This window comes from Erinaceus europaeus, chromosome 2, assembly GCF_950295315.1.
Source record: "Erinaceus europaeus chromosome 2, mEriEur2.1, whole genome shotgun sequence".
Classification (NCBI taxonomy): Eukaryota; Metazoa; Chordata; class Mammalia; order Eulipotyphla; family Erinaceidae; genus Erinaceus; species Erinaceus europaeus.
In genome coordinates, this window is record NC_080163.1 from 117720798 (window position 1) to 117745616 (window position 24819).

The 24819-nt window shown below is 45.5% G+C and overlaps 1 protein-coding gene across 2 annotated transcripts; it reads right to left on the reverse strand.

The window, feature by feature from the left end:
• Window positions 1–293: 293 nt before the first annotated feature.
• On the reverse strand, window positions 294–24580 carry LOC103121233 (AFG3-like protein 1). 2 transcript variants are annotated; one of them, XM_016191832.2, is made up of 16 exons: window positions 24392–24580; window positions 21036–21120; window positions 19134–19225; window positions 17449–17598; window positions 13523–13591; window positions 12603–12727; window positions 11891–12161; window positions 7839–7976; window positions 7471–7624; window positions 5852–5959; window positions 4925–5050; window positions 3129–3239; window positions 2266–2381; window positions 1590–1790; window positions 1317–1511; window positions 294–1190 (listed from the first exon to the last, which is right to left on the reverse strand). In XM_016191832.2, the coding sequence occupies exons 1-16, from the start codon at window positions 24524–24526 to the stop codon at window positions 972–974; spliced, it is 2295 nt and encodes a 764-aa protein (XP_016047318.2). In that variant the 5' UTR covers window positions 24527–24580; the 3' UTR covers window positions 294–971. The 2 variants fall into 2 exon arrangements, with proteins under 2 accessions (XP_016047318.2, XP_060040951.1); XM_060184968.1 differs by lacking the exons at window positions 19134–19225; window positions 21036–21120.
• Window positions 24581–24819: the final 239 nt, after the last annotated feature.

Here is a 24819-nt window from a genome sequence, read left to right on the forward strand (position 1 = left end):
TAAGACCAAATTCCAAGGTGTGATGTGGGTGTGTGGGGCAGTGAATAGGGTTACCACCCTCCCGACACCAGTTCATCACCAAAGAAAGAGTTGTCACCAAGGGTCTTGAGTTGTCCCAGTGACCCAGATACCCACCATCCCAAGGCAGTGACTGACACCTGTTTGTTTTAACTGCAGCACCTAGAGAAGTAGAGGTAGGAACCCATTAACCCTACAATTCCTGACTGACATTCTCAAGACCCAAGATCAAACCTAAAGTGTCAGCGATCTAGTTAGTGCTCACCACCTAGAACTGAATTTCTTTTTTTTTTAATGTCTCCCATATTTGGCAGCTCCCATGACACCAGGAACAAAAGGTAATTAATAGGGACTCCAAGTCCAGTCCAGGGCCTTTGCAAGTCTTCACACAACAGGAAGCAGCCAAAGCTAGAGGCAAAAACCAAACAAACAGCCTAATATTTCAGGGCCAGGTGGTGGTGCACCTGGTTAAGCGCACGTATTACATACAGTGTGCATGGACTGGGGGGTCAAGCCCCTGGCCCCCACCTGCAGGGGGAAAGCCTTATAAGTGGTGAAGCAGGGCTGCGGGTGTTTCTCTGTCTCTTTCTTCCTCTATCTCCCCCTACCCTCTCAATTTCTAATTTCTCTCTGTCTCTATCCAATAATAAATAAAAGAAGGAAAAGTTTTTAAATGTTTTCCATAAAAATTACTTTCTCTAGGTAACTGGCTTTTATCTCCTTTTCTTAATTCTGCCCCTTCATCAAACACTGCCAATCTCTCAACCGAGCCAAAAGAACTTTTCAAAGAGCAACAGAGGCACCCAGAACCCACATACTGGCTACCCCACTAAGGGTGCCCACTACCTACCTTATCAGTTCCCTCTATGCAGGGAACCCTATGGGTTCATGGTGCCCTCATCTAAAACACTATTTGTAGTTTCACATGTTTTAATTGTGTGTTGCTGAGGCCACTAAGCTGGGCTCTCTTGCACATGGCGCTCGGAGCCTCCCTCCTCTGGCCCCCGGTTCCAGTCCTTCAGCCCCTCAGGAAGGGATGTGTCCTCATCCAGACTGCCTGTGCCCTCCACAAAGGCCTCGTAGGTAGACATCTCGGCGAAAGGCCGGGGGCCAAGCAGCTCCACCATGTCAGCCTTCTCTAGCACCTCCTTCTCCAGCAGTCGTTTGCCCACCTGGAAATCACAGCAACCTGTCAGGCTCTGAAGGAGTCAGCTTGGCCTCTCCAGGACAAGCACCATGAGTGAGCCCCAACCGGATGGCCTTGGCAACAGATATGCTGACAGCACATGGCCACTTGCCTTGTCCACCTGCTCCCGGCAGCGCGTCAGCAGGTCCAGGGTCCGCTCATAGGCAGAGCTGATGAGATGCCTCACTTCCTCATCGATGAGCTGTGCCGTGGCCTCGCTGTATGGCTTCTCCACCAGAACCTCACCTTGCCGGGGAAGGTCAAAAGATACCTGGCCCAGCTTCTCACTCATCCCAAACTGCACAATCTGGAAGTGAGACAGCAAGAGTGAGCCTGGTTGACTTGGCTCCTGGAGCTGGCGTAGGAGGGACTGCCCATTTGTTACCTGAGCATAGGCACTCTGGGTGACCTTCCTCAGGTCGTCCTGGGCCCCTGTGGTGATTTGCCCAAAGAAGAGTTGCTCAGCCACTCTGCCTCCCAGCATGGTGCACATGCGGTCAAACAGCTGCTCTCGAGTATACAGGTACTGCTCCCGGGGCAGGCACTGTGCATAGCCCAGGCCCCGGCCACGGGGGATGATGGAAACCTGCAAGATAGGTGGTAATGCCCTCATCATTCCCCAAGTGGAGCCCCCTGCCACCACCACAGCAGGAACACCCTGGACCAACCTTACCAGCCCAGTCTGTCTACAAGAACATGGGAGCAAGGGGACTCCTAGGTCCCATTACCAATGGACCAGGTTCCCTGAAGGTCATTGTGGAAGGTATCTCCCACCCACCCATCTATACTGAGAAACAACACGTCTGACTTCAAAGCTCTAGAATATCAAGTGGGACCACGGTCTCCTATCTATACATACCCACCCCCCTGATAAATTCCCAATTATCAAAGATATTGACAAGCAGAAGGACTGATACCTCAGCTGTTTGCCCACATAACCACGGGGTATACATGGACAATTTTCTGATGCCCCAGATCCAGAGGTTGAGCAATAAGCTGGGGGTGGGGTGGCGGCAGCCCCAAGCCTCCCCCCTCTCCCGAAAGCTCAGGATGAGACTGACCTTCAGCAGAGGGTCTGCATGCTCCAGGAACCAGCCCACCACTGCATGGCCAGCCTCATGATAGGCCACGGTCGTCTTCTCATTGAGCTGCAAGACCTGTGTCTTCTTCTCGAGGCCTACAAATCAAATTCCCTGGCAAGTGAGAGGCAAAGGAGGAAGCAGAGCTGGGAAGCAGGTATGTGAGAGCTGCAAAGAGCCTGTTTCTTTAGTCAGGACAGCCCCCACCAGATGCCACTCTGCTGCTGTTCTGCAGAAGAGTGTTCCGCCACGCAATGTAGCTTAATACAGAGGCATGAAGACAGTCTGGCCGTCTTCCTACAACCCAGAAAATGGGGGGGGGGGGACTGTATAGAGAAGGTGATGGGCTTACTATGACTTCATGACTGCTCAGTTTACTGGGGTCACCAGGATAACCTGCAAGAAGCTCTGGGGGACACTTCTCTGATTATATTCCAATGAAAAGGCAAGGCAGCATGGTGCTGGATGACAACTGGTCATCCTGGACCAGTGAGCTTCATTTGACCACTGACTAGTCCCTGAGCTGCTAAGCTGAGGATGGGACACCAGAAAACTGCCCCCAAGCTGAAGTTCACACATAAACAAACATTCCTCCCTGCCAAAAACACAGACAGTTCCAACAGTTTCACAGGAAGCTCCCAAGGAAACACTGGATCACCACCCAATCCTAGCAGAAATCAGTGTCAAGTCACACTAGAAGGAACACAAAAGCTGTTGGGCAGATTCCAAGTCCCAAATTTTAGTTTGGAAAGCAAGCCACAGTCCCTGTGCACCCCACTGGAGTTGGGGGCCCCTGGATGCACTCACCATAGATGAACTACAAACACACAGTCCTCCCCACTCACCTCCAATGACCCTCTCAATAGCTTGTTCAAAGTGCTTCTCCTCAACGGAAGGGCTTAGGTGGCGGGCAGCAATCAGGGCTGCTTCATTGCAAACATTAGAAACATCAGCACCTGACAGGGGAAAGAAGAAACAGCCCACTGTTGGCAAGCCTCAGAGAGTCTGTCACAGAAAGTCTTCAGCAGAGACCAGAGCCAAACAGGATGTAAGGAATAGGCACTGCCTGTCAGCCATTTGCTCAGTTCTTTTCTTACACAGCTTACTGAGGTATAATTTACCTACCCACTTTAAACCCAGCTATCTCAAGTGTATACTTCAGATCATACTCAGCTCTGACTTATGATTGTGCCAAGGACTAACCCTGGGCCGTAGGGCCTCAGGCATACTAATACTGTGCTCTACATGCTGAGCTACTTCCCCCAGTCCATTTGCCATTTTTTAATTTGTATTATTTCTGTTGATGAGTTGTAAAATATTTTGATATATTCCAGATTCTAAAACCTTATTGGGAGGGCCAGGCAGCATACATGTTACCATGCACAAGGACCTGGGTTTGAGCCCCTGCTCGCCAACTACAGGGAGTCACTTCACAAACTTCGTACTGCAGGTATCTTTCTGGCTCTCTCTTTTTTTTTTTTTAATAAGAATTTGTTATAATATTTATTTATTAGATAGATACAGCCAGAAATTGTGAAGGGAAAACAGAGAGACAGAGAGATACCTGCAGCCCTGCTTCACCACTTGTAAAGCTTTCCCCCTGTAGGTGGGGACCAGGGGCTCAAACCTGGGTCCTTGCACATTGTAAATGTGCTTAACCAGGTGCACAACCACCTGACCCCCTAGCTCCCTTTTTATCTTTCCCTCCCAACTCAATTTCTCTGTCCTATCAAATAAAGAAATAAAAAAAAGGGGGGGGTTTGCTAGGAGCAGTGGATTCATAGTGCAGGCTCTGAGCCCCTATGATAGCCCTAGAGGCAGAGAGAAAGAGAGATGCACTGAGTGGTTTTCAAGTATTTTCTTCCTTTCTGTGAGTTGTCTTTTCACTCTGCTCTCCTGGAATAATCAATTTTAATTCTGATGAAATTCAACTTCTTTTTCATTTGTTGTTTAAGCATTTGGTATAATTTTATCAACTTCAAGAAACCACTATCAAATCCAAGGTAATGAAGATTTCTCTCATGGTTTCTTTTATTTATTTATTTATTTATTTATTTTTCCATGGTTTCTTTTAAGAGCTTTATAGATTAATTCTAGTCTTCACAACTGTTCGAGCATTTACCTGGACCTTATTCTGTTCTACTGTTCTATGTCTGTCCTGCTTGTTACTGAAGCTTCTATTTACTGGATGGAGACAGAGAGAAAATGAGAAGGAAGGGGACGACAGGGAGAGACACCTGCAGCCCTGCTTAACTGCTCATCAAGCTTTTCTCCTGCAGGTGGGGGAGAGGGGACTTGGACCCATGTCCTTGCCTAAAACAACATGTGTGCTCTACCAGATGTGCCACTGGCCAGCCCCACTACTGAAATCTTTGCAGTATGTTTTCAAACAGGTACTGTAAATCTGCCAATCGTTCTTTGACAAGATTATTTGACTATTAGTTTTTTCCTCATTTTTATTGTCACAGACTGACCTTTTACACTGCATACCTATTGACATACTTGTGATCAGTACAAGAAATTCAAATGGGTCCTTGAGCTGTAAGCTGACTGAAAGTTCTACAAGGCTGCTGGGCACCCCGGGATCCGCCTTCCATGCCCACATGCGGCAGGCAGTGCAGCCTGGCCAACCCTCCTTCACCTGTGAAGCCAGGAGTGAGTGCTGCCAGCTTCCTCGCTAGAGCATCCTTGCTGAGTCTTTCATCCAACTTCAGAGGACGCAGGTGGACTTTGAAGATGGAGGACCTGCCTTTGATGTCAGGGGGGCCTAACAATGAAAGAAGACACTGAGCAAGTAGGTTACTGGTAGCCACCTGACAAAAACCGTAAGTATAGCTCTGGGTTCTAGAAGCCATGCTTTCTGTATACTTCCCATGGATCCCAGGAGCAAACTGGAGATCACCTGAACCTCGCCACTACTTGGTTCTCAAACATTTGAACACCTTCCTAACCGTGCTGCTTCTGGTTAACACCAATCCAACTCCTACAATCCTGACCCAGTGATAATCAAAGACAGCTGCCAGGCACCAAGTCCCAGCAGGACCAACGATTTCTCACATGCAGAGGGTCAGGGACATGAAGACCACTGGTCATCAGTGTGAAGGAAGTTGTAAACATTCTCTTCAACTTGTTTAAGTGTCTAGAGTACTGCACAGAGATAAAAGCTGGAGAAAATATACCTGCCATGTTATTCCCCATGTGACTGTGGTGACATGTTAACCCTCAAAGCAGCATTTTTTGTCTCCCAAAGCTTGAAGACAGAACCTAGGGCTCCTTCAAAATGTTAGTCCCCCAGCTCTACAACAAAATCTACCCCTAACACACAGCCAAAGATACAACCCAGGGCAGGGGTAGAGAGCATAATGGTTATGCAAACACACTATCATGCTGAAGGCTCCATAGTCCCAGGTTCAATCCCTATGCAACCATAAACCAGAGCTAACTAGTGCTCTGGTAAAAAAAAATAATAATAATGATAATGATAATGATAATAATAATAATAATAATAAATTACAATCCAACTTTTAATCTCAAAGGGAGAAGATCCAGGTGCCCAACCAGTACTCACCGATATAAATCTGACGGTCAAACCGGCCAGGCCGCATCAGGGCAGGGTCAAGGATGTCAGGACGGTTGGTGCCAGCCAGCACCACCACATTGGTGGTGGTGTTGAAGCCTGCCCAGGAGAGAAGGTGACTCCCAGTCAGCAGCACACTCTTCATGTCCTCCCTCTTCCTAGGGTCCTAGAAACACTGCCAACTAGCTCCCTCCTGCACGCCCATCATTTTCTGAGGCCACTGCCCACCCTAAACACATACCTGAGCTTCACACCTCACTGCACAGATGCGCATGCCCACGACTGCTTTGACTCTTCACAGGCGGAAACCAAGCAGTGCCAAACTAATAGTATTGAGACTCCCAGACATGTGGCTAAGCCGACAGGCATTTTCACTGGGGTGACCAGATATTCTTCTAGCTGGGAACCCACAGCAGGTTCTAGAGCATGGGCCCTAGTCAGATTCACTAACTGGCTCCTACAAGCCTTGGATATCACATGGAGTCCTCCCTTCCCCTGCCCTTCTCCTGGAAGGGGAGGGGGACCTCCCAACATGGCAGCATCACTGTATTGTATACATCCACCCAGATCTTGGTGGCCTTACCGGGAAATAAACAAGTATCTGGCAAGTAGGGGAGTGGGGGTAGGAAGTAAGGACCCTGATTCCCTCTCCACCTATTTAGTTTCCTAGTCAGCCCCTCCAGATCTCCAAACAGGGAGGAAACCCAGATTTACTGCGAGAGACTAAACATAATCTAATAGCTTTAAAGTAATTTTTTCATTTCAAATGCTCTGTGTAGAACACAATAAGCCTGACGATCTCTCTCAGCAATGCCTGTTGACAAGTCTTTGGCTGCATCTAGAACTGGACCCTAGAACTATTCTCTGATAAGAGGGGTTCCCTGTCCCTATACTGTGCAGAGCACTAGCCTTCCTCCTGAGAGGCTGGGATTTGGGACATGCTGAGCAGAGGGCACTGACATAACCAGCTCCAGTGAGAACCCTGGGGGCTGGCTGCACTCACACCTGGTCCCTGCAGAGGGGCTTCTGAGGCTGCAGACCCTTCCCTTGCCTCCTCCCAAGTATTTCCTTCCTGTGCTGATTCTGCTGCTTCCTGTTCTGTGAGTAATCACACATAAAGATCATAGGCCCAAAGTCAGAATGAAGATAAAAGTTATTAAGGTCCCAAAAGAGCTTCACCAAATTCAGAAATTGGCATCAATACCCAGACACTTCCTGACAGGCTATTAAACACATTGAGCCAGAATCAGTGTGCATTAACTCTTGGCTGGGAGGAAGTAGAAAGTGAGGGACGCAGATCTGCATAAAGAAGGGCAGCAGCCTCAAAGTGGAAGTAACAGGGCTGCACCCACACTGTCCTATGGGACCAACGCTGTGCCTCATGCACCTTGCCCATTTCCCCAGAGAGGCAGGTGACTCCTCACCCCCAGTCTCCTGTGTTTGGGTACCTCTCCCCTCAAATTACTGATGAGCATAGAATATTAACCACAGAGCATCCTTCCTTTAGAACAGATAACCAAGAATTCCCCCAAGAAAGTTCTTTATAGGAATGAGAGGCTGGAGGAGGGTCTTGTGAGGTCTGGTACAGGCTCCTGCCCACGTCCACTCACCGTCCATCTCCACCAGCATCTGGTTCAGAGTGTTCTCCTGCTCACTCTGGCCTCCAAAGTGTCCACGCCCTCGCTTTCTGCCAATTGCATCGATCTCATCAATGAATAAGATACAGGGTGCATTTTTTCGGGCCATTGCAAACATGTCTCGAACCTGAAACAGGAGTCAAGAATCTATTCTGTTACTGGCAGAAGACTGACACAACTTATCAATGTCAGCCCTCTCTGCAGGACCCAGCCCCACCTCGGTGGTACAGTCCAGGCCACCTGCATCCCCTTGCACACCTGTAGCTCACTCTGTGTTCATCACTAGGCCCCACACAGAGCCCAGAATTATTCCTCTCATCAGCAAGCAAGAACCCACTTACCCTTGCTGGCCCAACGCCAACAAACATTTCTAGAAACTCTGACCCATTCACAGTGATGAAAGGCACATTGGCCTCTCCAGCTGTCGCTTTGGCAAGAAGTGTTTTGCCAGTACCAGGAGGGCCAGTCAGCATGGCTCCCTGAAATGAAAAGAAAACACTGGCACTTAATGGGAAGGCACTACATAAATGGAAACATTAGGGGAACACTGACAGGACTCCCTGTCAGAAAATGCACAATACCTGTTGCCCAAGATTTGTCTTCTTTCATAAGATTTATTTATTAATGAGAGGGAGGAAGAGGACAGAGAAAGAACTAGAGGATCACTCTGGAACATGCAATGCTGGGAATCAAACTAGGGACTTCATGCTTGAGAGTTCAATGCTTTACACAATGCACCACAGCCAAGGTACCTTGTTTTCTTTTTTTTTTTTTTTTTTTAACCAGAGCACAAATCAGCTCTGGTTTACATTAGTGCAGGAAACTGAACCTGGAACTTCAGAGCCTCAGGCATAAAATAAAGTCTTTTTGCATAACAAACCACCATTATGTTATCTTCCCCCTCCCTGTCACTTGTTTTCTTTCACATATTCCCTGGTTATAAAATTAATGTATAGTCAGGAGCCAGAAGAAAGCTTTCCTGGGGGAGTCAGGAGGTAGCACAGCAAGTTAAGCACAGGTGGTGCAAAGCACAACGACTGGGTAAGGATCCCGGTTCGAGCTCCTGGCTCCCCACCTGCAGGGGAGTTGCTCGATAGGCGGTGAAGCAGATCTGCAGGTGTCTATGTTTCTCTCCCCATCTCTGTCTTCCCCTCCTCTCTCCAATTCTCTCTGTCCTATCCAAGAACGACAAGAAGAATAACTACAACAACAATAATAATAAAAAAAACCCAAGGGCAACAACAGGGAATAATTAAAAAAAAAAAAAAAAAAGAAAGCTCTCCTGGGGGAGTTGGGTGGTAGCACAGCGAGTTAAGTGCATGTGGCGCAAAGTGCAAGGACCGGCATAAGGATCCTGGTTCGAGCCCCCAGCTCCCCACCTGCAGGGGAGTTGCTTCACAGGCGGTGAAGCAGGTCTGCAGGTGTCTATCTTTCTCGCCCCCTCTGTCTTCCCCTCCTCTTTCAATTTCTATCTGTCCTATCCAACAACGACGACATCATCAACAACAACAATAATAATAATCACAACAATTAAAAAAACAAGGGCAACAAAAAGGAATAAATATTAAAAAAAAAAAAATATATATATATATATATATATATATATATATATATATATATATACACACATGTATATAAAAGAAAGCTCTCCTGGTACAGTATACTCTTTGCCATGCTCAAGGATCCAGGCTCAAGCCCTTGGTCACATGAAACATGTGCACAGTGGGAGCTTAGCATGCACTGGAACAGAGTTCCTCCTGTCTCTCCCTCTGCCTCTCACCCTCAATCTTAAGATGAATAGAATTAATGATGCATGGTCAACATAAAAAGTTCAAACATGGGAGTCAGGTGGTAATGCAGCAGGTTAAGCGCAGGTGGCGCAAAGCACAAGGGCTGGCATAAGGATGCCAGTTTGAGCCCCCAGCTCCCCACAGGTGGTGAAGCAGGTGTTTAATCTTTCTCTCCCCCTCTCTCCATTTCTCTCTGTCCTATCCAACAATGAAGACATCAATAACAACAACAATAACTACAACAATAAAAAAAAAAAACAAGGGCAACAAAAGGGAATAAATATTTTTAAAAATTCAAACATTATACACTAAAATACAGAAAATAAAAGTCCTCAGTATCTCCCACACAGCTGACCAGGTTATTTCTTCAGGAAGGGCCTGAATGCCTATCCCCATCAGACTACTCTTAAAAACAGCCAGCTACCACTCATCATTCCCTCCCGGAAGAACAAAGGGGTTCCCTTCACCATATGATGTCCGTCCTGCTCTGAGGTGCCATCCCACCTTCATGTGCATGCTTTTAGCAAGGAAGGCCACACTGGTTTAAGGCCACTAGTCTGTGTCTTCCCATCTATCACCTGTCTTTTCCTTCCTGAATACATCTGGAATCCACATCAGGGCTTCTCCCTAGATTCTGAGTAAACATTCATCACCTGATTCTTCACAGTAGTCACAATCATTGAGGAATTTGGAGAGGGAGTTAGTAACATCACAGTGATGGACTAAAATGTGATTTTACCATGCTTTTAAAAAAAACTTATGTCCATTAATTTCTGTACTTAATCTTTGCTATCATACTGTATTCTACTGTACAAATACACAATTTATATAATACAAAAACTAAGGGTTGGTAAAATAGCTCATCTAAGTAGTGCACTGCTTGGCCATGCATTAGACCCATATTCAAAACTTCCAGCTGCATCAGAGGAAGCTTTGGTGCTGTGGTAACCACACCCTTCCTGTCTCTCTGGGGGGGGGGGGAGCCTTATCAGAGTGATATCCCAGCGACAACAATAACAATACCAATACAAACAAATAAATAATAAACTCACTAATTCAGGTCTTAGTAACACACCCAGGTTTCAATCCCTCCTGAACCTACATCCTCAGTTTGACACTTTAATAGCCCCACAAACACACACACACACACAAATCTAAGTGTGTGTGCTTGTTTTCCAGTTAGCAGATCCATAAAGGAGACAGATAAAAAACAAATACATGGGAGTCGGGCAGTAGCGCAGCGGGTTAAGCACACGTGGTGCTAAGCGCAAGGACCAGTGTAAGGACCCCAGTTTGAGCCCCTGGCTCCCCACCTGCAGGGGAGTCGCTTCACAGGCAGTGAAGCAGGTCTGCAGGTGTCTGTCTATCTTTTTCTCCCCGTCTCTGTCTTCTCCTCCTCTCTCCATTTCTCTCTGTCCTATCCAACAACAACATCAATAACAACAATAACTACAACAATAAAACAACAAGAACAACAAAAGGGAAAATAAATAAATATTTTTTAAAAATACATTTTGGGAATCGGGCAGTAGCGCATTGGTTAAGTGCAGGTGGCACAAAGCGCAAGGACTGGCATAAGGATCCCGGTTTGAGCCCCTGGCTCCCCACCTGCAGGGGAGTCACTTCACAAGCGGTGAAGCAGGTCTGCAGGTGTCTATTTTTCTCTCCCCCTCTCAGTCTCCCCCTCCTCTCTCCATTTCTCTCTGTCCTATCCAACAACAAAGATATCAATAACAACAATAATAACTACAACAATAAAACATGAAGGGCAAAAACAAAAGGAAAATGAATAAATATTAAAAAAAAATTTTTTTAAATACATTTCATGGCCCAGGAAGTGGCACAGTGGACTAAACATTGGACTCTAAGAATGATGGGCACTGGGTGATGATGTGCCAGGTTGAGTGCACATGTTAGCACGCACAAGGACCCAGGTTCATGCCCCCTGGTCCTCACCTGCAGAGGGGAAGCTTTGCAAATGGTGAAGTGGTATTGTGTCTCTCTTTCTCCCTCTTTATGTTTCCTTCCCACCTCGGTTTCTCTCTGTATCAAATAAATAATTTTTTTAAAAAAAGAATGAGACCCTAAGTTCAATCCCCAGCATCACGTGTCAGAGTGATGCTCTAGTTCTCTCTCTCCCACCTCTCATTAATAAGTAAAGCTTTAAAAGAAAAACACACTCTTCAATACACATTGCTCCTAAGATCCAACTCTCATAGTTTAAAAACACTAACCCGTGGGCCAGCATGAGTTATAAACATTACCTCAGCTGAGAATGTACATGCTTTGTCATGTAAACAACCAGGTTTGAGTTCCCACCAGCCCCCAACAACTGGAGGAAGTTTCAATATTGTGGTGTCTTAGCCCAGAGTGGTGATGCCCCACCAACCAAAAATAAATAAATAAATAAATAAAAATAAATAAACCTCACTATAGCCCCAAGTTCACCACACATGAAGGTTCTATTCTGCAAATTCAACTTCCACTTTCTATGTGATTAATGAAGTACAAAATCCCAAAAGCCAGCCAGTTGTCAACACTATACCACATGATCTTGGACTTTGACTTGGAGCTCAGTACATCATGCTTCCCAACATCAATACCTTTGGAATTTTGGCACCTAAGTCCTGATACTGCTTGGGGTTCTTCAGGAAATTCACAAACTCCATAATTTCCAATTTGGCTTCTTCACAACCAGCTACATCTGCAAACCGCACGTTGATGTTGTTCTTTAAGATCTTGGCCGTGGTCTCACCAACACTGAAGAGGCCCCCTCCTCGCCCACCACGCCCTGCCCCCATGGGGCCCCTCCTCACAGCGTAGAGGAGGATGCCAACCAGGAGGAGGGTGGGCATCAGGCTTCGTAAGAAGGAGCTAGAAAAATCCAAGAAAGCCATCTGTCATGTTCTCACAGGAGAAAGGCCAAAAATCACCTCCAGGCCCTAAACAGCAAGCTGCTCCAGACTTGGTTTTGCTATATAAAAAGGAGCAGCTGATTTTAAAAATGTGCCACTTCACCCATGCCTGATTTAAACCTGAAGTTGGCCTGGGGACTGGGGAGTTGTTCTTCCTCAGGAAGTGCTCCCAACAGACCCCTTCTCACAGCTGAGCTTTCCAGACCATTGCACCACTTTTTAAAGCCTGCCTTGCTAAATATCAAATCGATATTCTCAATAAAAACAGTTACCGAACTGTTTTACTACCAACGTAAACATAGCAGATGCCTAGAACATGCTTGAAGGAAGCACACTCCAAAATAAGTTAACACTGAATTTTGTGTGTGGAGCCGTAAGTGCAGACTGGGTCTATGCTTACCCATCACTCTCGGTGGTGTAGACCACAGATGTCTGGTGGGGGGCCTCGATACCCAGCTCCCAGTGGGCTGTCTCCAGGTTGCGCTCAAAGGTGTCAACACTCCCAATGTTAAACCATACATATTTCTGTGGAGACCAAGATGGAGAGTCAACATGTGCCAACCCTGAGGATGACTGACAGAGCAGAAGGGTCTTTTGTGCTGGCCTAACAGAATCATAGGCTGCTTGCTGCAACACTGCTCCCAAATTTCTGACAAAGGGTTAGTACAATCAGAGTCTTCTAAGAGGTCCTATTCTACCAGTAAGACAGCATATGCATGTCGACTATATAAAGCACATTAACAAGGATTGCTGCAGCCCGGGGGGTGGCTCAGTGGATAAAGTGTTGGCCTCTCAAGCATAAGGTCCTCAGTTCATTCCTCAGCATAAAATATGCCAGAGTGACACTATGATTTTCTTTCCTCCTTTCTCTCATAAATTAATTAAATCTTAAAAAAATAAATAAAGGGAGTCGGGCTGTAGCGCAGCAGGTTAAGCGCAGGTGGCGCAAAGCACAAGGACCGGCATAAGGATCCCGGTTTGAACCCCAGCTCCCCACCTGCAGGGGAGTCGCTTCACAGGCGGTGAAGCAGGTCTGCAGGTGTCTATCTTTCTCTCCTCCTCTCTGTCTTCCCCTCCTCTCTCCATTTCTCTCTGTCCTATCCAACAATGACAACACCAATAATAACTACAACAATAAAACAACAAGGGCAACAAAAGGGAATAAATAAATAAAATAAATAAATTTTTTTTTTAAGTTTAAAAATAAATAAATAAAAACAAGAATTGCTGCTGAGTAGTGAAATCAGCAAAGGTATTTTACTGAGAAAACAGAAAATCACACCTCACAATGGAACACACAGTCTTAAACCCACGCCTCACCTCAGACGATGACCCTGGGATAGGAATCACACGCACAAACTGTTTGTTTACAACTTCCAGCCGGTCCACCTAAGAAAAAGAGAACCAGTCAGAGCAACATGCAGCTGACAATGTGGTCTTCCCTCTCCAAACTCGTTACAAGCTCACTTTGGCTGTGAGTCAAAGCTCACAATGTATAATAGATCTGTTTTGTTTCCTTACTAAAGTGAACACCTTTAGACTAGGGCACAAGTCTGCCTCCATTTTAATAAATAGCAATCAGGGGCTGGGAAATAGTAAAGTGGGTAGAATGTACGCCTTACAGTACATGAGGCCTTGGGTTAAAGCATCAACACTGCATTGAACACAAACAAATACAATAGCGTGCATCTCTGTATTAACACAGGTCAGGAGGATCTCAATACCAGGTCATCCTGGGGCTTAAGAAATAGCATATGGTTATGCAAAGAGACTTTTCATGCTTGAGGCTCTGAGCTCTCAGGTTCAGTCCTCAGCACCAGCCTGAGCCACAGTTGAGCAGTACTCTGCTCTCTGTGTCTCTTTCTCTCCATATCCCTCTCATTAAAATAAAATACTAAATGAATAATACTAGTAAGGTCATCCTTGCTGGCACTACAAATACACTGTTCCTGGTGGCCATTATTTTTTTTTTAACTTTATTAGATAGGACAGACAGAAATTGAGAGAGGAGGGGGAGATAGAAAGGGAGAGAGAAAGGTAGACAATTGCAGACCTGCTTTGCCACTTGTGAAGCTTCCTCCCTACAGGTAGGGAGTGGAGACTTGAACCTGGATTCTTGCACAGGTCCTTAAGTTTAGTATTACGTGCACTTAAACAGGTGCATCATCGCCCAGCCTGCAGATGATTTCCTTCTTTATGTTTTATTTCCCCAACAATTTTTTGTTTTTTTAATTTTTTTAATAATTATTTATCTTCCCTTTTGTTGCCCTTGTTGTTTTTTGTTGTTGTTAATTGCTGTTGTTACTGGTGTCGTCGTTGATGGATAGGACAGAGAGAAATGGAGAGAAGAGGGAAAGACAAAGAGGAGGAGAGAAAAACAGACACCTGCAGACCTGTGAAGCGACTCCCCTGCAAGTGGGGAGCCAGGAGCTGGAACCAGGATCCTTACGCCGGTCCTTGCGCTTCAAGCTACCCTGCTTCCCAACAATTTTTGCAATAACTATGCAAAAAATAAAGCATCTCCTTTATAAACACGAAAAACATCAAAGTGGGTTTAAAACAGATTTCAAGCACAAGGAATAGATTAATGGTGATTCACATGTATGAGGCCCTGGGTTCAACTCCTGGCTCTCCTCCCTCCCCTAAAAGGAAGCAGGGGGCAACCCAGGAGGTTGCACAGTAGATAAAGTACTGAGCTGTCAAACATGAGGTCCCAAGTTTGATTCCTAGCATTTCATGTGCCAGAGTGACACTCTCTTTCTCTCCTTTTTTTAAAAAAATATTTATTTATTCCCTTTTGTTGTTTTATTGTTGCAGTTATTACTGTTGTTATTGATGTCGTTGTTGGATAGGACAGAGAGAAATGGAGAGAGGAGGGGAAGACAGAGAGGGGGAGAGATAGACACCTGCAGACCTGCTTCACCGCTTGTGAAGCGACTCCCCTGCAGGTGGGGAGCTGGGGGCTCAAACTGGGATCCTTATGCCGGTCCTTTCACTTCGTATCATGTGAGCTTAACCTGCTGCGCTACCACACAACTCCTTCTCTTTCTCTCTTATTAATATATAATTATTATATATATATATATATTTTTTTTTGCCTCCAGGGTTATTGCTGGGGCTCAGTGCCTGCACCATGAATCCACTGCTCCTGAAGTCTATCCTCCCCCTTCCTTTTTGTTGTCCTTGTTTTATTGTTGTTGTGATTATTATTGTTGTTATTGATGTCACTGTTGTTAGATAGGACAGAGAGAAATGGAGAGAGGAGAGGGAGAGAAAGATAGACAACTGCAGACCTGCTTCAACACTTGTGAAGCAACCCTCCTGCAGGTGGGGAGCCAGGGTCACGAACCAGGATCCTTGTGCCTATCCTTGCGCTTCTCACCATGTGTGCTTAACCCACTGCACTACTGCCTTATCCCAATACATAATTTTTAAAAGCAAAATATTAGGGGCCAGGTGGTGGTGCATCTGGTTAAGTGCACACATTACAGTGCCCAAAGGCCTGAGTTCAAGCCCAAAGGCCTGAGTTCTGCAGGGGGAAAGCTTTACAAGTGGTTAAGAAGGGCTGTAGGTCTGTCTCTGTCCCTCTCTACCTCTCCTCCCCTCTCAATTTCTCTGTCTCTATCCAACAATAAATAAATAAAATATTTATTTAAAATATTAAACAAAAAAGAAAGAAAACAGAGATTGCTATTGTTTGGGTTTTTTTTTTAATTCTTAAAGAAGAAATATACTTCATAAAAGAATGTCTGCAGGGTAGGAGAGACAGCATAATGGTTATGCAAAAAGACTCATGCTTGGGGGTTGGGTAGTAGTGCAGTGGGTTAAGCGCACATGGCATGAAGCACAATGGATCCCCACCTGTGGGGTGTGTGGAGGGTGTGTTTCACAAGTAGTGAAGCAGGTCTGCAGGTGTCTATCTTTCTCTCCCCCTCTCTGTCTTCCCCTCCCTCAATTTATCTCTGTCCTATCCAACAATAATAGCAATAACAATAATAACAATAAGGGCAACAAAAATAGGAAAAGAGTGGCCTTCAGGAACAATGGATTCATAGTGCAGGCATGAAGCCCCAGTAATAACCCTGGAGGCACCAAAAAACAAACAAAAAAACTCTGCCTGAGGCTCTGAGGTCCCAGGTTCAATCCCCAGCACCACCATAAACCAGAGCTGAGCAGTGCTCTGATAAAAAAATAATTTTTAAATAAATTTTTAAAAAAGCATCTGTTTAGGTCATGGGGCTGGAAGTGTATCTGGGGTTCAGGGTAACTAAGCAAAAGTTTTATTCCTATGATACTTTAAGTTATGATAAAGCACACAAGGTGATCTGGGAGATGTGGCCCAGAGGAACTCCAGGCTGCATTTTAGAACAAGCTTATTGGGGCCCAGTGGATAAAGTCTTAGATTTTCAAGTGTTGGGCTCAAAGTTCAACATCCAGCACCCTATATGCCAGAGTGATGCTTTGGTTCTTCCCCATTAACAAAATAATAAGAAGAATAAATCTTTACAAAAGCAGAAGCAGCAGCAGCACACTGTCAGACATGGAGTCCAGAATCTATCTAGAATGCGTGCAGAGCACAAATGCTCACTCTGGCACAGCCACAGCTACACAGCCCTTCCTCACTCTGCAGAGAGTCATCAGGGGCCCAAGTGGAAAGCAATGGGTATCTACGGATACCCTCAACAAAAGAAGTGTAGATATTCACACTGCTATTTGGGGCAGGGGAGGAGCAAAGACTCCAGTATAAGTTTACAGTGAAGCCTGAGACTTCACTGATGCATCCTGTCCAAGTAGATGCAGGCAGGTGCATACTGAGAAGAAAAGCTCTGAGTAAGGTGCACAAGGACCTGGATTCAAGTCTCCAGCCCCCACTTGCAGGGTGGGATGTTTCAGAGTGGTCAGAAGCAGTGTTGCAGGTGTTTCTCTTTCTCTCTCCCTATCAACCCCTTCCCTCTCAACTTGTTTCTAACAAATAAATAAAAATAAAATTAAATAATAAACTAAAAAAAGCTCTGACATGTGACTGAAATCTAAAGACAAACAGAAAAAGGCTTACAAGTAAAAAGTTAACAAAAGATAAAGCCAGGCATTTCTAGATGGCTTGGGGACCTCCACTCAGCTAGCATGTGTAATCGTAGCTGAACAGTCACACTGTCCTATTTATCCGAGGCTGGAACTGCTCAGTTCATAAATCCAGTACACAGGTGACCTCCTTCCTGGGAAAACAGAAGGTAAATTCTCCTCACCAGACCTCTTGACAGGTAATACTGCACAAAGTGTTTCCAGGTGATTTCTTTTCCGGGATCTCGAAAATAGAAGTAGAAGAATCCCGCAGCGACACCTGCCCCCAAAATGGCTAGGCTGCGGAAATCCTTGTCATCCCAGGGAAACTCCCCCTGTGGAAGAAAAGGATATGTTTTGCAGTTAAACAAGAGTGGTGTCAGTAAATGAAAAAAATCATCCTGTATCTGTGTTCTTCAGAATTAGGCAAATGATCAAATAAGAATGAGGCAGACTGGCAAGAGGAAAAGTAAAGAAAAATTTATTAAAGACACGTACACCTTCCTCCTGTATACACAGGAGAGACCCAGCAAAGCTGAGAAACACATCACAGGGTCTGATGTATAACCTTTAAATAGCTTAACAAACATAAAGGAGTTTGAAGAACACTGGGAAGGTCAGTTAGGAGCATTACAAAAAAGACAAGAAAACAAAAGCAGGGGGGCTGTACAGGTTAGATTCTCCTAGGATTTGCTCTTACTTCAAATGTCCTCTCATAGCCTGGGAAGTAGTTCAGAAGGAGAACTCAAACATATACACAAAAAGTTTTGAGTTCAGTCTTCAACACTGCATAATGCTCTGGTCTCCCTCTCTTTCTCAATCAACAAGTCTTTTTTTTTTTTTTTTTTAATGGGTATGGAGGGTAGGGTGGGTGGTGGGGTGGTAGAGGCAGAGGTGGGCCTGAATGGTGGCACCCCCACCACCCAATAGAGTATACATGTTATCATATTTGAGAACCCAGTTTAAGCCCCCCAATTCCCACCTGTAAGGTTTAAATTTCAGGAGTGATTAAAGGGGTACAGTACTGCAGATCTCTCTCTGCCTCTCCCTCCACCCTCTATCAAAAGAGAAAATAGGGGTGTGGCATACTGGGGAGATTAAATATCTAGCACACTCAAAGACTAGTTCCATTCTGCCTTCTGGGCCCCTCCCATCAAACAGACTTTTGCTGAAGGTATTTGTAAGATAATAGGTTTTTGCACCCCTACAGTGGCAATTTCCTTTTTCATAGGCAGTTATGAGTGAAGTTACCCACACTTTTCCTCCACATTCCACCAAGTGGCTTGTTGCCTGATGGTGCCAGAGCCTTCTTCGCTCAGCAGGTCTGTGAGCACACCAAGAACTGCTTACCACATCACCCAGGAAAAGCTGACTCTCCCCAAAAGTTCAGTCTTTGGGTCATCTTTTCTGGGGTTATCTGTTACCTAGAGTTTTTAAAACTCACTTGGGGCTAGAGGGACAATTGACTAGGTATACTAACTGCTTGGCCATGTATAAAGGCCCATTTTGAGACCCAGTACTACATGGGAGGCTCAGGGGCAGCAAAGGGAAGAGAAGGCCCAGTGCTGTACTGTCTCTCCTCTCTTTTTCTGTCTGGACGGAAAAAAAAAATGGCGCAAGTGATGAAATCATGCATGTGCAAGGCTCTGGCTCCACAAAATAGTAAAATAAAGAAATTCAGATAGAAATCTCCACGTATTTTACAAAATAAGTTCACTTCTTATCATCTTTAAACCCCTCATTCCAAAGCAAGTAGACTACAATGTCTCAACTGCAGTGACTACTTCCTTGGGAAAGTGATAGGTTCTCTGGGCCTCCCACCACCACCACCACCATACACACACACACACACACACACACACACACACACCTTCTGCAGTCGCTTCCACCAAGTAAAATCATGTTTCTCTCCTCTTTTGCCTCTATCCGCTCCTGGTCCAGCATCCTTTGGTTCACCAGTTTCTAAGAGAAAAAAAGGCTAATCTCAGGAAACAATCAACATTCAGAGAAAGCAGATTCAGAAATCAAAGTACTGTCCAATGTGCAATTTTTTAACTTCAGCATCTCTGGAGGAAATCGGTGGAAAAGGAAAGACAGATGCTAGGGCATAAAAGGTGGAGTTAGAACATGACAACATTGTGTTCTGAAGGGCAGGAGACAAGCCTCTGGTTTCTTTTCAGGTCATGGTGAAGACTACAGAATGTACCACTAGGTATTTCCAGACACGCAGTTACATCAGGGTAATATCTGTCACACTGTTCTAGCCATAATCTTTACTTCCTTTACTTTGTTATCTAGTAAACTCTGTCTAACTTTCCACTAAGACTTCTGATTTCAGGCATTGTTGACTTACATTCTTTGTAATAAACCAGTATGGAGGCAGGTCAGCTGTACACATGGGGAAGATAAGAGGGCTGTGCTGCTCAATGTATATATATAAAGCTATTCTGAAGCAGCACTGAAGATCTACTCCCACCCCTCAAGGAAGCAACCAATGGCAGAAGCATACCCAGGAAAGAGAGCCAACATCAACACAGAGCCCACCCAAGGAGAGTAACCTAAACTAGCAAAGGCTTTAGAAAAAAAAAAAAGGGGGGAGAGTCAGGTGGTAGCGCAGCAGGTTAAGTGCACGTGGCACAAAGCACAAGGACTGGCGTAAGGATCCCGGTTCGAGCCCCCAGCTCCCCACCTGCAGGGGAGTTGCTTCACAGGTAGTGAAGCAGGTCTGCAGGTGTCTATCTTCCTCTTCATTCTCCTCTCTCCATTTCTCTCTGTCATATCCAACTAAGACGGCATCAATAGCAACAACAATAATAACTACAACACTAAAACAAGGGCAACAAAAGGGAAAATAAATATTAAAAAAAAAAAAAATTCCCAAAAAAATCCCACATGGAAAATTTATGACAGCCTGTTCTGTCAAATTAGCTGGCCTGTATTTGTGTGTGTGTTTCTCTAAACAGAGGCAGAAAGACAGAAAGACTGAGAGACTATAGCACTGCACCCTTCAATGTCAGAGGGCCAGCCAGGCTCTAGCCTGGGTTGTGCACACAGCAAAGCAGCACACTACCCAAGTGTGGTGCTACTGCCTCCAGTCCCCCCTACTTCTTTTTTGGAGTGGTTGATTTTTCTGAATATGTATTTCTCCTATTCCTTTTAGAGAAATTCTAAGGCCATCAGAGACAAAAACAATGGGATTCTAGAACTTTAAAAGCACCATAGTGTCAAACAAGGACTGAGGGAGGAGCAGCTCTCTTTCCTGGCTATCTTCTTGTTGGGAATAATCAGGCACTTCCAACCCCCACCCTTCCCAACACACACACACACACACACACACACACACACACACACACACACACACACACACACCCCCCAAGTCACAGCACTGTGCTCTGAGGGAAGATGTGCTCCAAGCTCACTGTAATCTGTACTTAGACACTGTTCTGGTTTCCAAAGATGAGCCTCAGCTTGGCTTCCTCACATGTACAGATACAAAAGCTGGCCCCCATGCCTTCCACCTAGCAACTATCTTCTGAAAATGTTTCTTTCATCATCTTCAGAGATATCAAAACCATTAAGACATGGAGAAAATGCTGTAGTGACCTAGAAACAGGAAAAGCTAAGTGGGGCTAAGAAAGCAGGGAGGCATGTGACATCTCAGTCACATGGACTCCATCCCCTGGCTCTCCCAGTATGGGGGAAGACGCTGAAAAAGCAACACTGATTCCTGTGAGCTTTATGCTGCTAATGACGGAAGAAGAAAGACAAGTACCTTTGGGTGGTTTTGAGCACAGCCACTGGGAAAAGGTCAGTCTCCCTCGCAGAGTCAGTTGCTGAAGGCGGATTCCCTGGAGGCACTGAAAGGGGAGAATTAGCTTCTGCAGTTCCCTGGGGTGTTCATATACAGTGGCAATTATAGGTGTTAGCTTGCTGCTTTTATATATCTGTTTAAATGTCCCATTAAAATATTGGATAGTTGAAAAAGTCATGAAATTTTTCTATTAAAAAAATGCATCATGACTTTTCAGATAACCTAATACAGCCCAAACAGGAGTTAACTACATAAATGTGGAAAGAATTTTTCTAGATAGTTGTCAGTTTTTGGGTTTTTTTTGATGTCAATATTAACTGTTCCTTGTCTGAGAAATTTTTTTAAACATCTTTGTTTTTTAACATTTTTTTAATATTTATTTTTATCTTTATTTATTGGGTAAAAGATAGCCAGAAATTGATAGGAAGGGGGAGATAGAGAGACAAACAAGAAAGACACCTGCAATAATGCTTCACCAATCTCAAAGCTTTCCCTTGCAGGTGGGGACTCTCTATCTCTCTCCCTATCTCCTTTTAATTTCTGGCTGTCTCTATCCAATAAAAATTACGGATAATAAAAATTGTTTAAGGGCGGGGATAGATAGCATAATGCTTATGCAAAGTGACTCTCATGCCTGAGGCACCAAAGTCCCAAATTCAATCCCCTTACACCACCATAAGTCAGAGCTGAGCAGTGTTCTGGTTAAAAACATAAAAAATTTTTTTTAACTGAATATATATATATTCCATACTAGACTTTTTTATGATATTGTTGTAGTTGTTGTTATTGATGTCATCGTTGTTGGCTAGGACAGAGAGAAATGGAGAGAGGAGGGGGAGACAGAAAGGGGAAAGATAAGACACCTGCTTCATCGCTTGTGAAGCGACTCCCCTGAAGGTGGGGAGCTGGGGGCTTGAACCAGGATCCTTACACCGGTCCTTGTGCTTTGCGCCACCTGGGCTTAACCCACTGCGCTACTACCCGACTCCCAAACTTTAATTTTTTTTTTAAGATTAATTACTGAGAGAGAACACACACACCAGAGCAGCTCTCTGGCACATTTAATGCCAGGGATTAAACTCAGAACTTCATACCTGAGAGTCCAACTCTTTATCTACTGCACTACCTCAGGGATCACCTCAGTATATTTTTATGAGGGACAGAGACCATAGTAGCACTCCATCATGTTGTGTGGTCTCCTCATTGCATGACACACAACAATGAGAAATGACAGTACAGAAGCCTACTGAACAAAAGCACCCCTTGGTGAATGCTGACTACATGCACCTAAAGCAGATTAATGCTGCCTTTGCAAAGATCCTATAAGCTACAAGTCACCAGCCCTCAAAAGAGAGCAGACCCGGAAACTGAGCTCTGGCTTGTCCGTCTGCTGTGATATCCCCTGGCTAGCAGAATCAACAGGTCACCTGACTTCTACCTTCAAAACTAACTCTATTGAGCTTCTTAGAAGTTGTCACTCATTACACATCTATGTTGTATCTAAGATTTCATAACATGCTGACACCACAACAGCCCTCTGCAAGGCTGAGATGTCACATGAGTTTTCACTGATATGTTAGAAACAACTTAAAACTGACCCGAACCATCTACAAAATAAAGATGAGAGGGAAAAGTTTACTGAAGACAAGGCATAAAATAAACCTACAAACCAAATAAGTAAATAAATAAACCTACAAATCACTTTTCTCTTTCACTGTTATCTGAAAATCAAGATACCTTTCTTGGGTCAAAATTCAAAAGCAGGGGAAACTTCTCAGTGGTAGAGCATTGAACTTGCATACCTGAGGTTCCCAGAATCATTCCCCAGCACTGCATATATATGAGCTGGTGTTCTACTTAATCTCAGTCTCCTAAAGTATGTTGTTAAAACAATAAAATAAGTTGTTTAAAAAAATTTTAAGGGGGGCAGTAACGCAGTGGGTTAAGCACCCATGGCGCAAAGCTCAAGGACCAGCGTAAGGATCCCAGTTCAAGCCTCCAGCTCCCCACCTGCAGTGGGGTCGCTTCACAAGTGGTGAAGCAGGTCTGCAAGTGTCTTTCTTTACCCCTCTCTCCACTCCTCTCTGTTCTATCCAACGACGATAGCAGTAACAACAACAAAAATAATAATGATAAACAAAAGGGAAATAATGGACTCCAGGAGCAGTGGATTCATAGTACAGGCACCAAGCCCCAGCAATAATCCTAGAGGCAAAAAAAAAAAAAAAATTTTTTTAAACCCCACACTAGATTTAGAGGAAATAAACAAAAAACCAATACGATCACTATTCCCCTGGAATATATCGATATGGAAATAAAACAATCTCAGGAAAATGGAGGGCCAGCAAAATAGTTCACTGGATAGTGTGCTGCTTTTTGCTATGTGTTGGAGATTGGCTCTCACATCACTGAAGGAAGCTTCAGTGTTATGGGCACTTTCAATCTTTCTCTCTACTTGCATGAGGAAGGTTGTTTGATTCCCGTTGCTGCATGTATCAGAGTTGTACTCTGGTGGTGTTTTTTTTTTTCTCTATCTCATATGAATTTCTCTCATATGTAATAAAAATTGTTTATGACAATACTGAATCACAGGCTGGGTGTTGGCACACCTGGTAGAACACACGTTACAACGCGCAAGAACCCAGGTTCAAGCAGTCCGTCACCACCTGCAGGAGGAAAGCTTCAAGAGCGGTGAAGCAGCGGGGCAGGTGCCTCTCTCCCCCTCAACTGTTGAGCTGTTGTCTCTAATATATATATATTCACATTTCAAAGTATCTAAACCTGTTGAACACCGAGGAATGGGAGCAGCTGGCCAGTAATGGGACTAGGTTTCTTCTACAATGCAGAGGAACAGGTAGCATCTGCCTACAGGGCACAGCACAGGACAGTAGTTGGAAAACCCCCCAGCAGCCCTAGCTAGAATCACTGGGGACAGGCTCCTAAAAGTTGGGGGACAGACAACAGGAAATGTCCACAGAACTTTCCGGGTCCTGATTCGGAGAGAGCTGAGCCCAGGAGACTTCAGGCTCGCAGCAGAACCAAGATGAGGCAGATTTGGAGAAGCGGAACTCCACGGGCTTCCTCCGGGACGCGGCCAGGATGTGGTCGCCACTGTAGCTGCCCTTTGACCCCCGTCGGCCCCGCCCCCCGTCTCATCCATCAGCTGAGTCCGAACCTCGCCCCTTGCTCTCCGCGCCATCAGATTTCCCAGGAGTTCCCGCCCACTGCTGTCTGGCGCGCCCCGATGGCGTCATCTCGGTACCAGCGCAGTCACCGCCTCCGTCGGCTAAAACCAAGGGCTTCGCCTCGCCATTCACCTGCTGAGCGGTTCCGAGGGTTCTCACGCCGATCTCGGACACCCCGCTTCTAGGGCCGCCGCCGCATCGCCACAGCACGGTGTGCGGCCGGGCCACCGCCCGACTACCGGCCGCCGCCACCAGCCGATGCAACATCCCCTAGCCCCTGCTTGGCGCCGCTGGGGCGCGCGCACGCGCACTACCGCGATGAACTAGTCATAGTGGCGCCACACCCACCTTGGTAGGGTTCGCGCGTGCGTAGTAAGGTCATAGGCGCCTGTCCGGAGACCTCGCTTTAGCTCTTTAGGTGTCTAAGCTACTGCCTGACTCCTTTCCTAGAGCGCTAGCCTCTTTTGAGTGCACAAGTCCCAGCAGCTGCCTGGCCCAGAGTGCTAAGAAACTTTCCAGCGTGGGGTCAAAGGAACCCTCCTGCACTGCTGGTGGGAATG

What these genes read in the sequence shown, in the direction of transcription:
- LOC103121233 (XM_016191832.2), bottom strand. Translation starts at nt 24,526, where the DNA reads ATGTTGCATCGGCTGGTGGCGGCGGCCGGTAGTCGGGCGGTGGCCCGG. An exon ending in TCCCAGGGTCATCGTCTGAG is followed by an intron (nt 12,728 to 13,522) that starts GTGAGGCGTGGG and finishes TGGTCTCCACAG; the next exon opens with AAATATGTATGGTTTAACAT. An exon ending in TATTGAGAGGGTCATTGGAG is followed by an intron (nt 2,382 to 3,128) that starts GTGAGTGGGGAG and finishes TTTGATTTGTAG; the next exon opens with GCCTCGAGAAGAAGACACAG.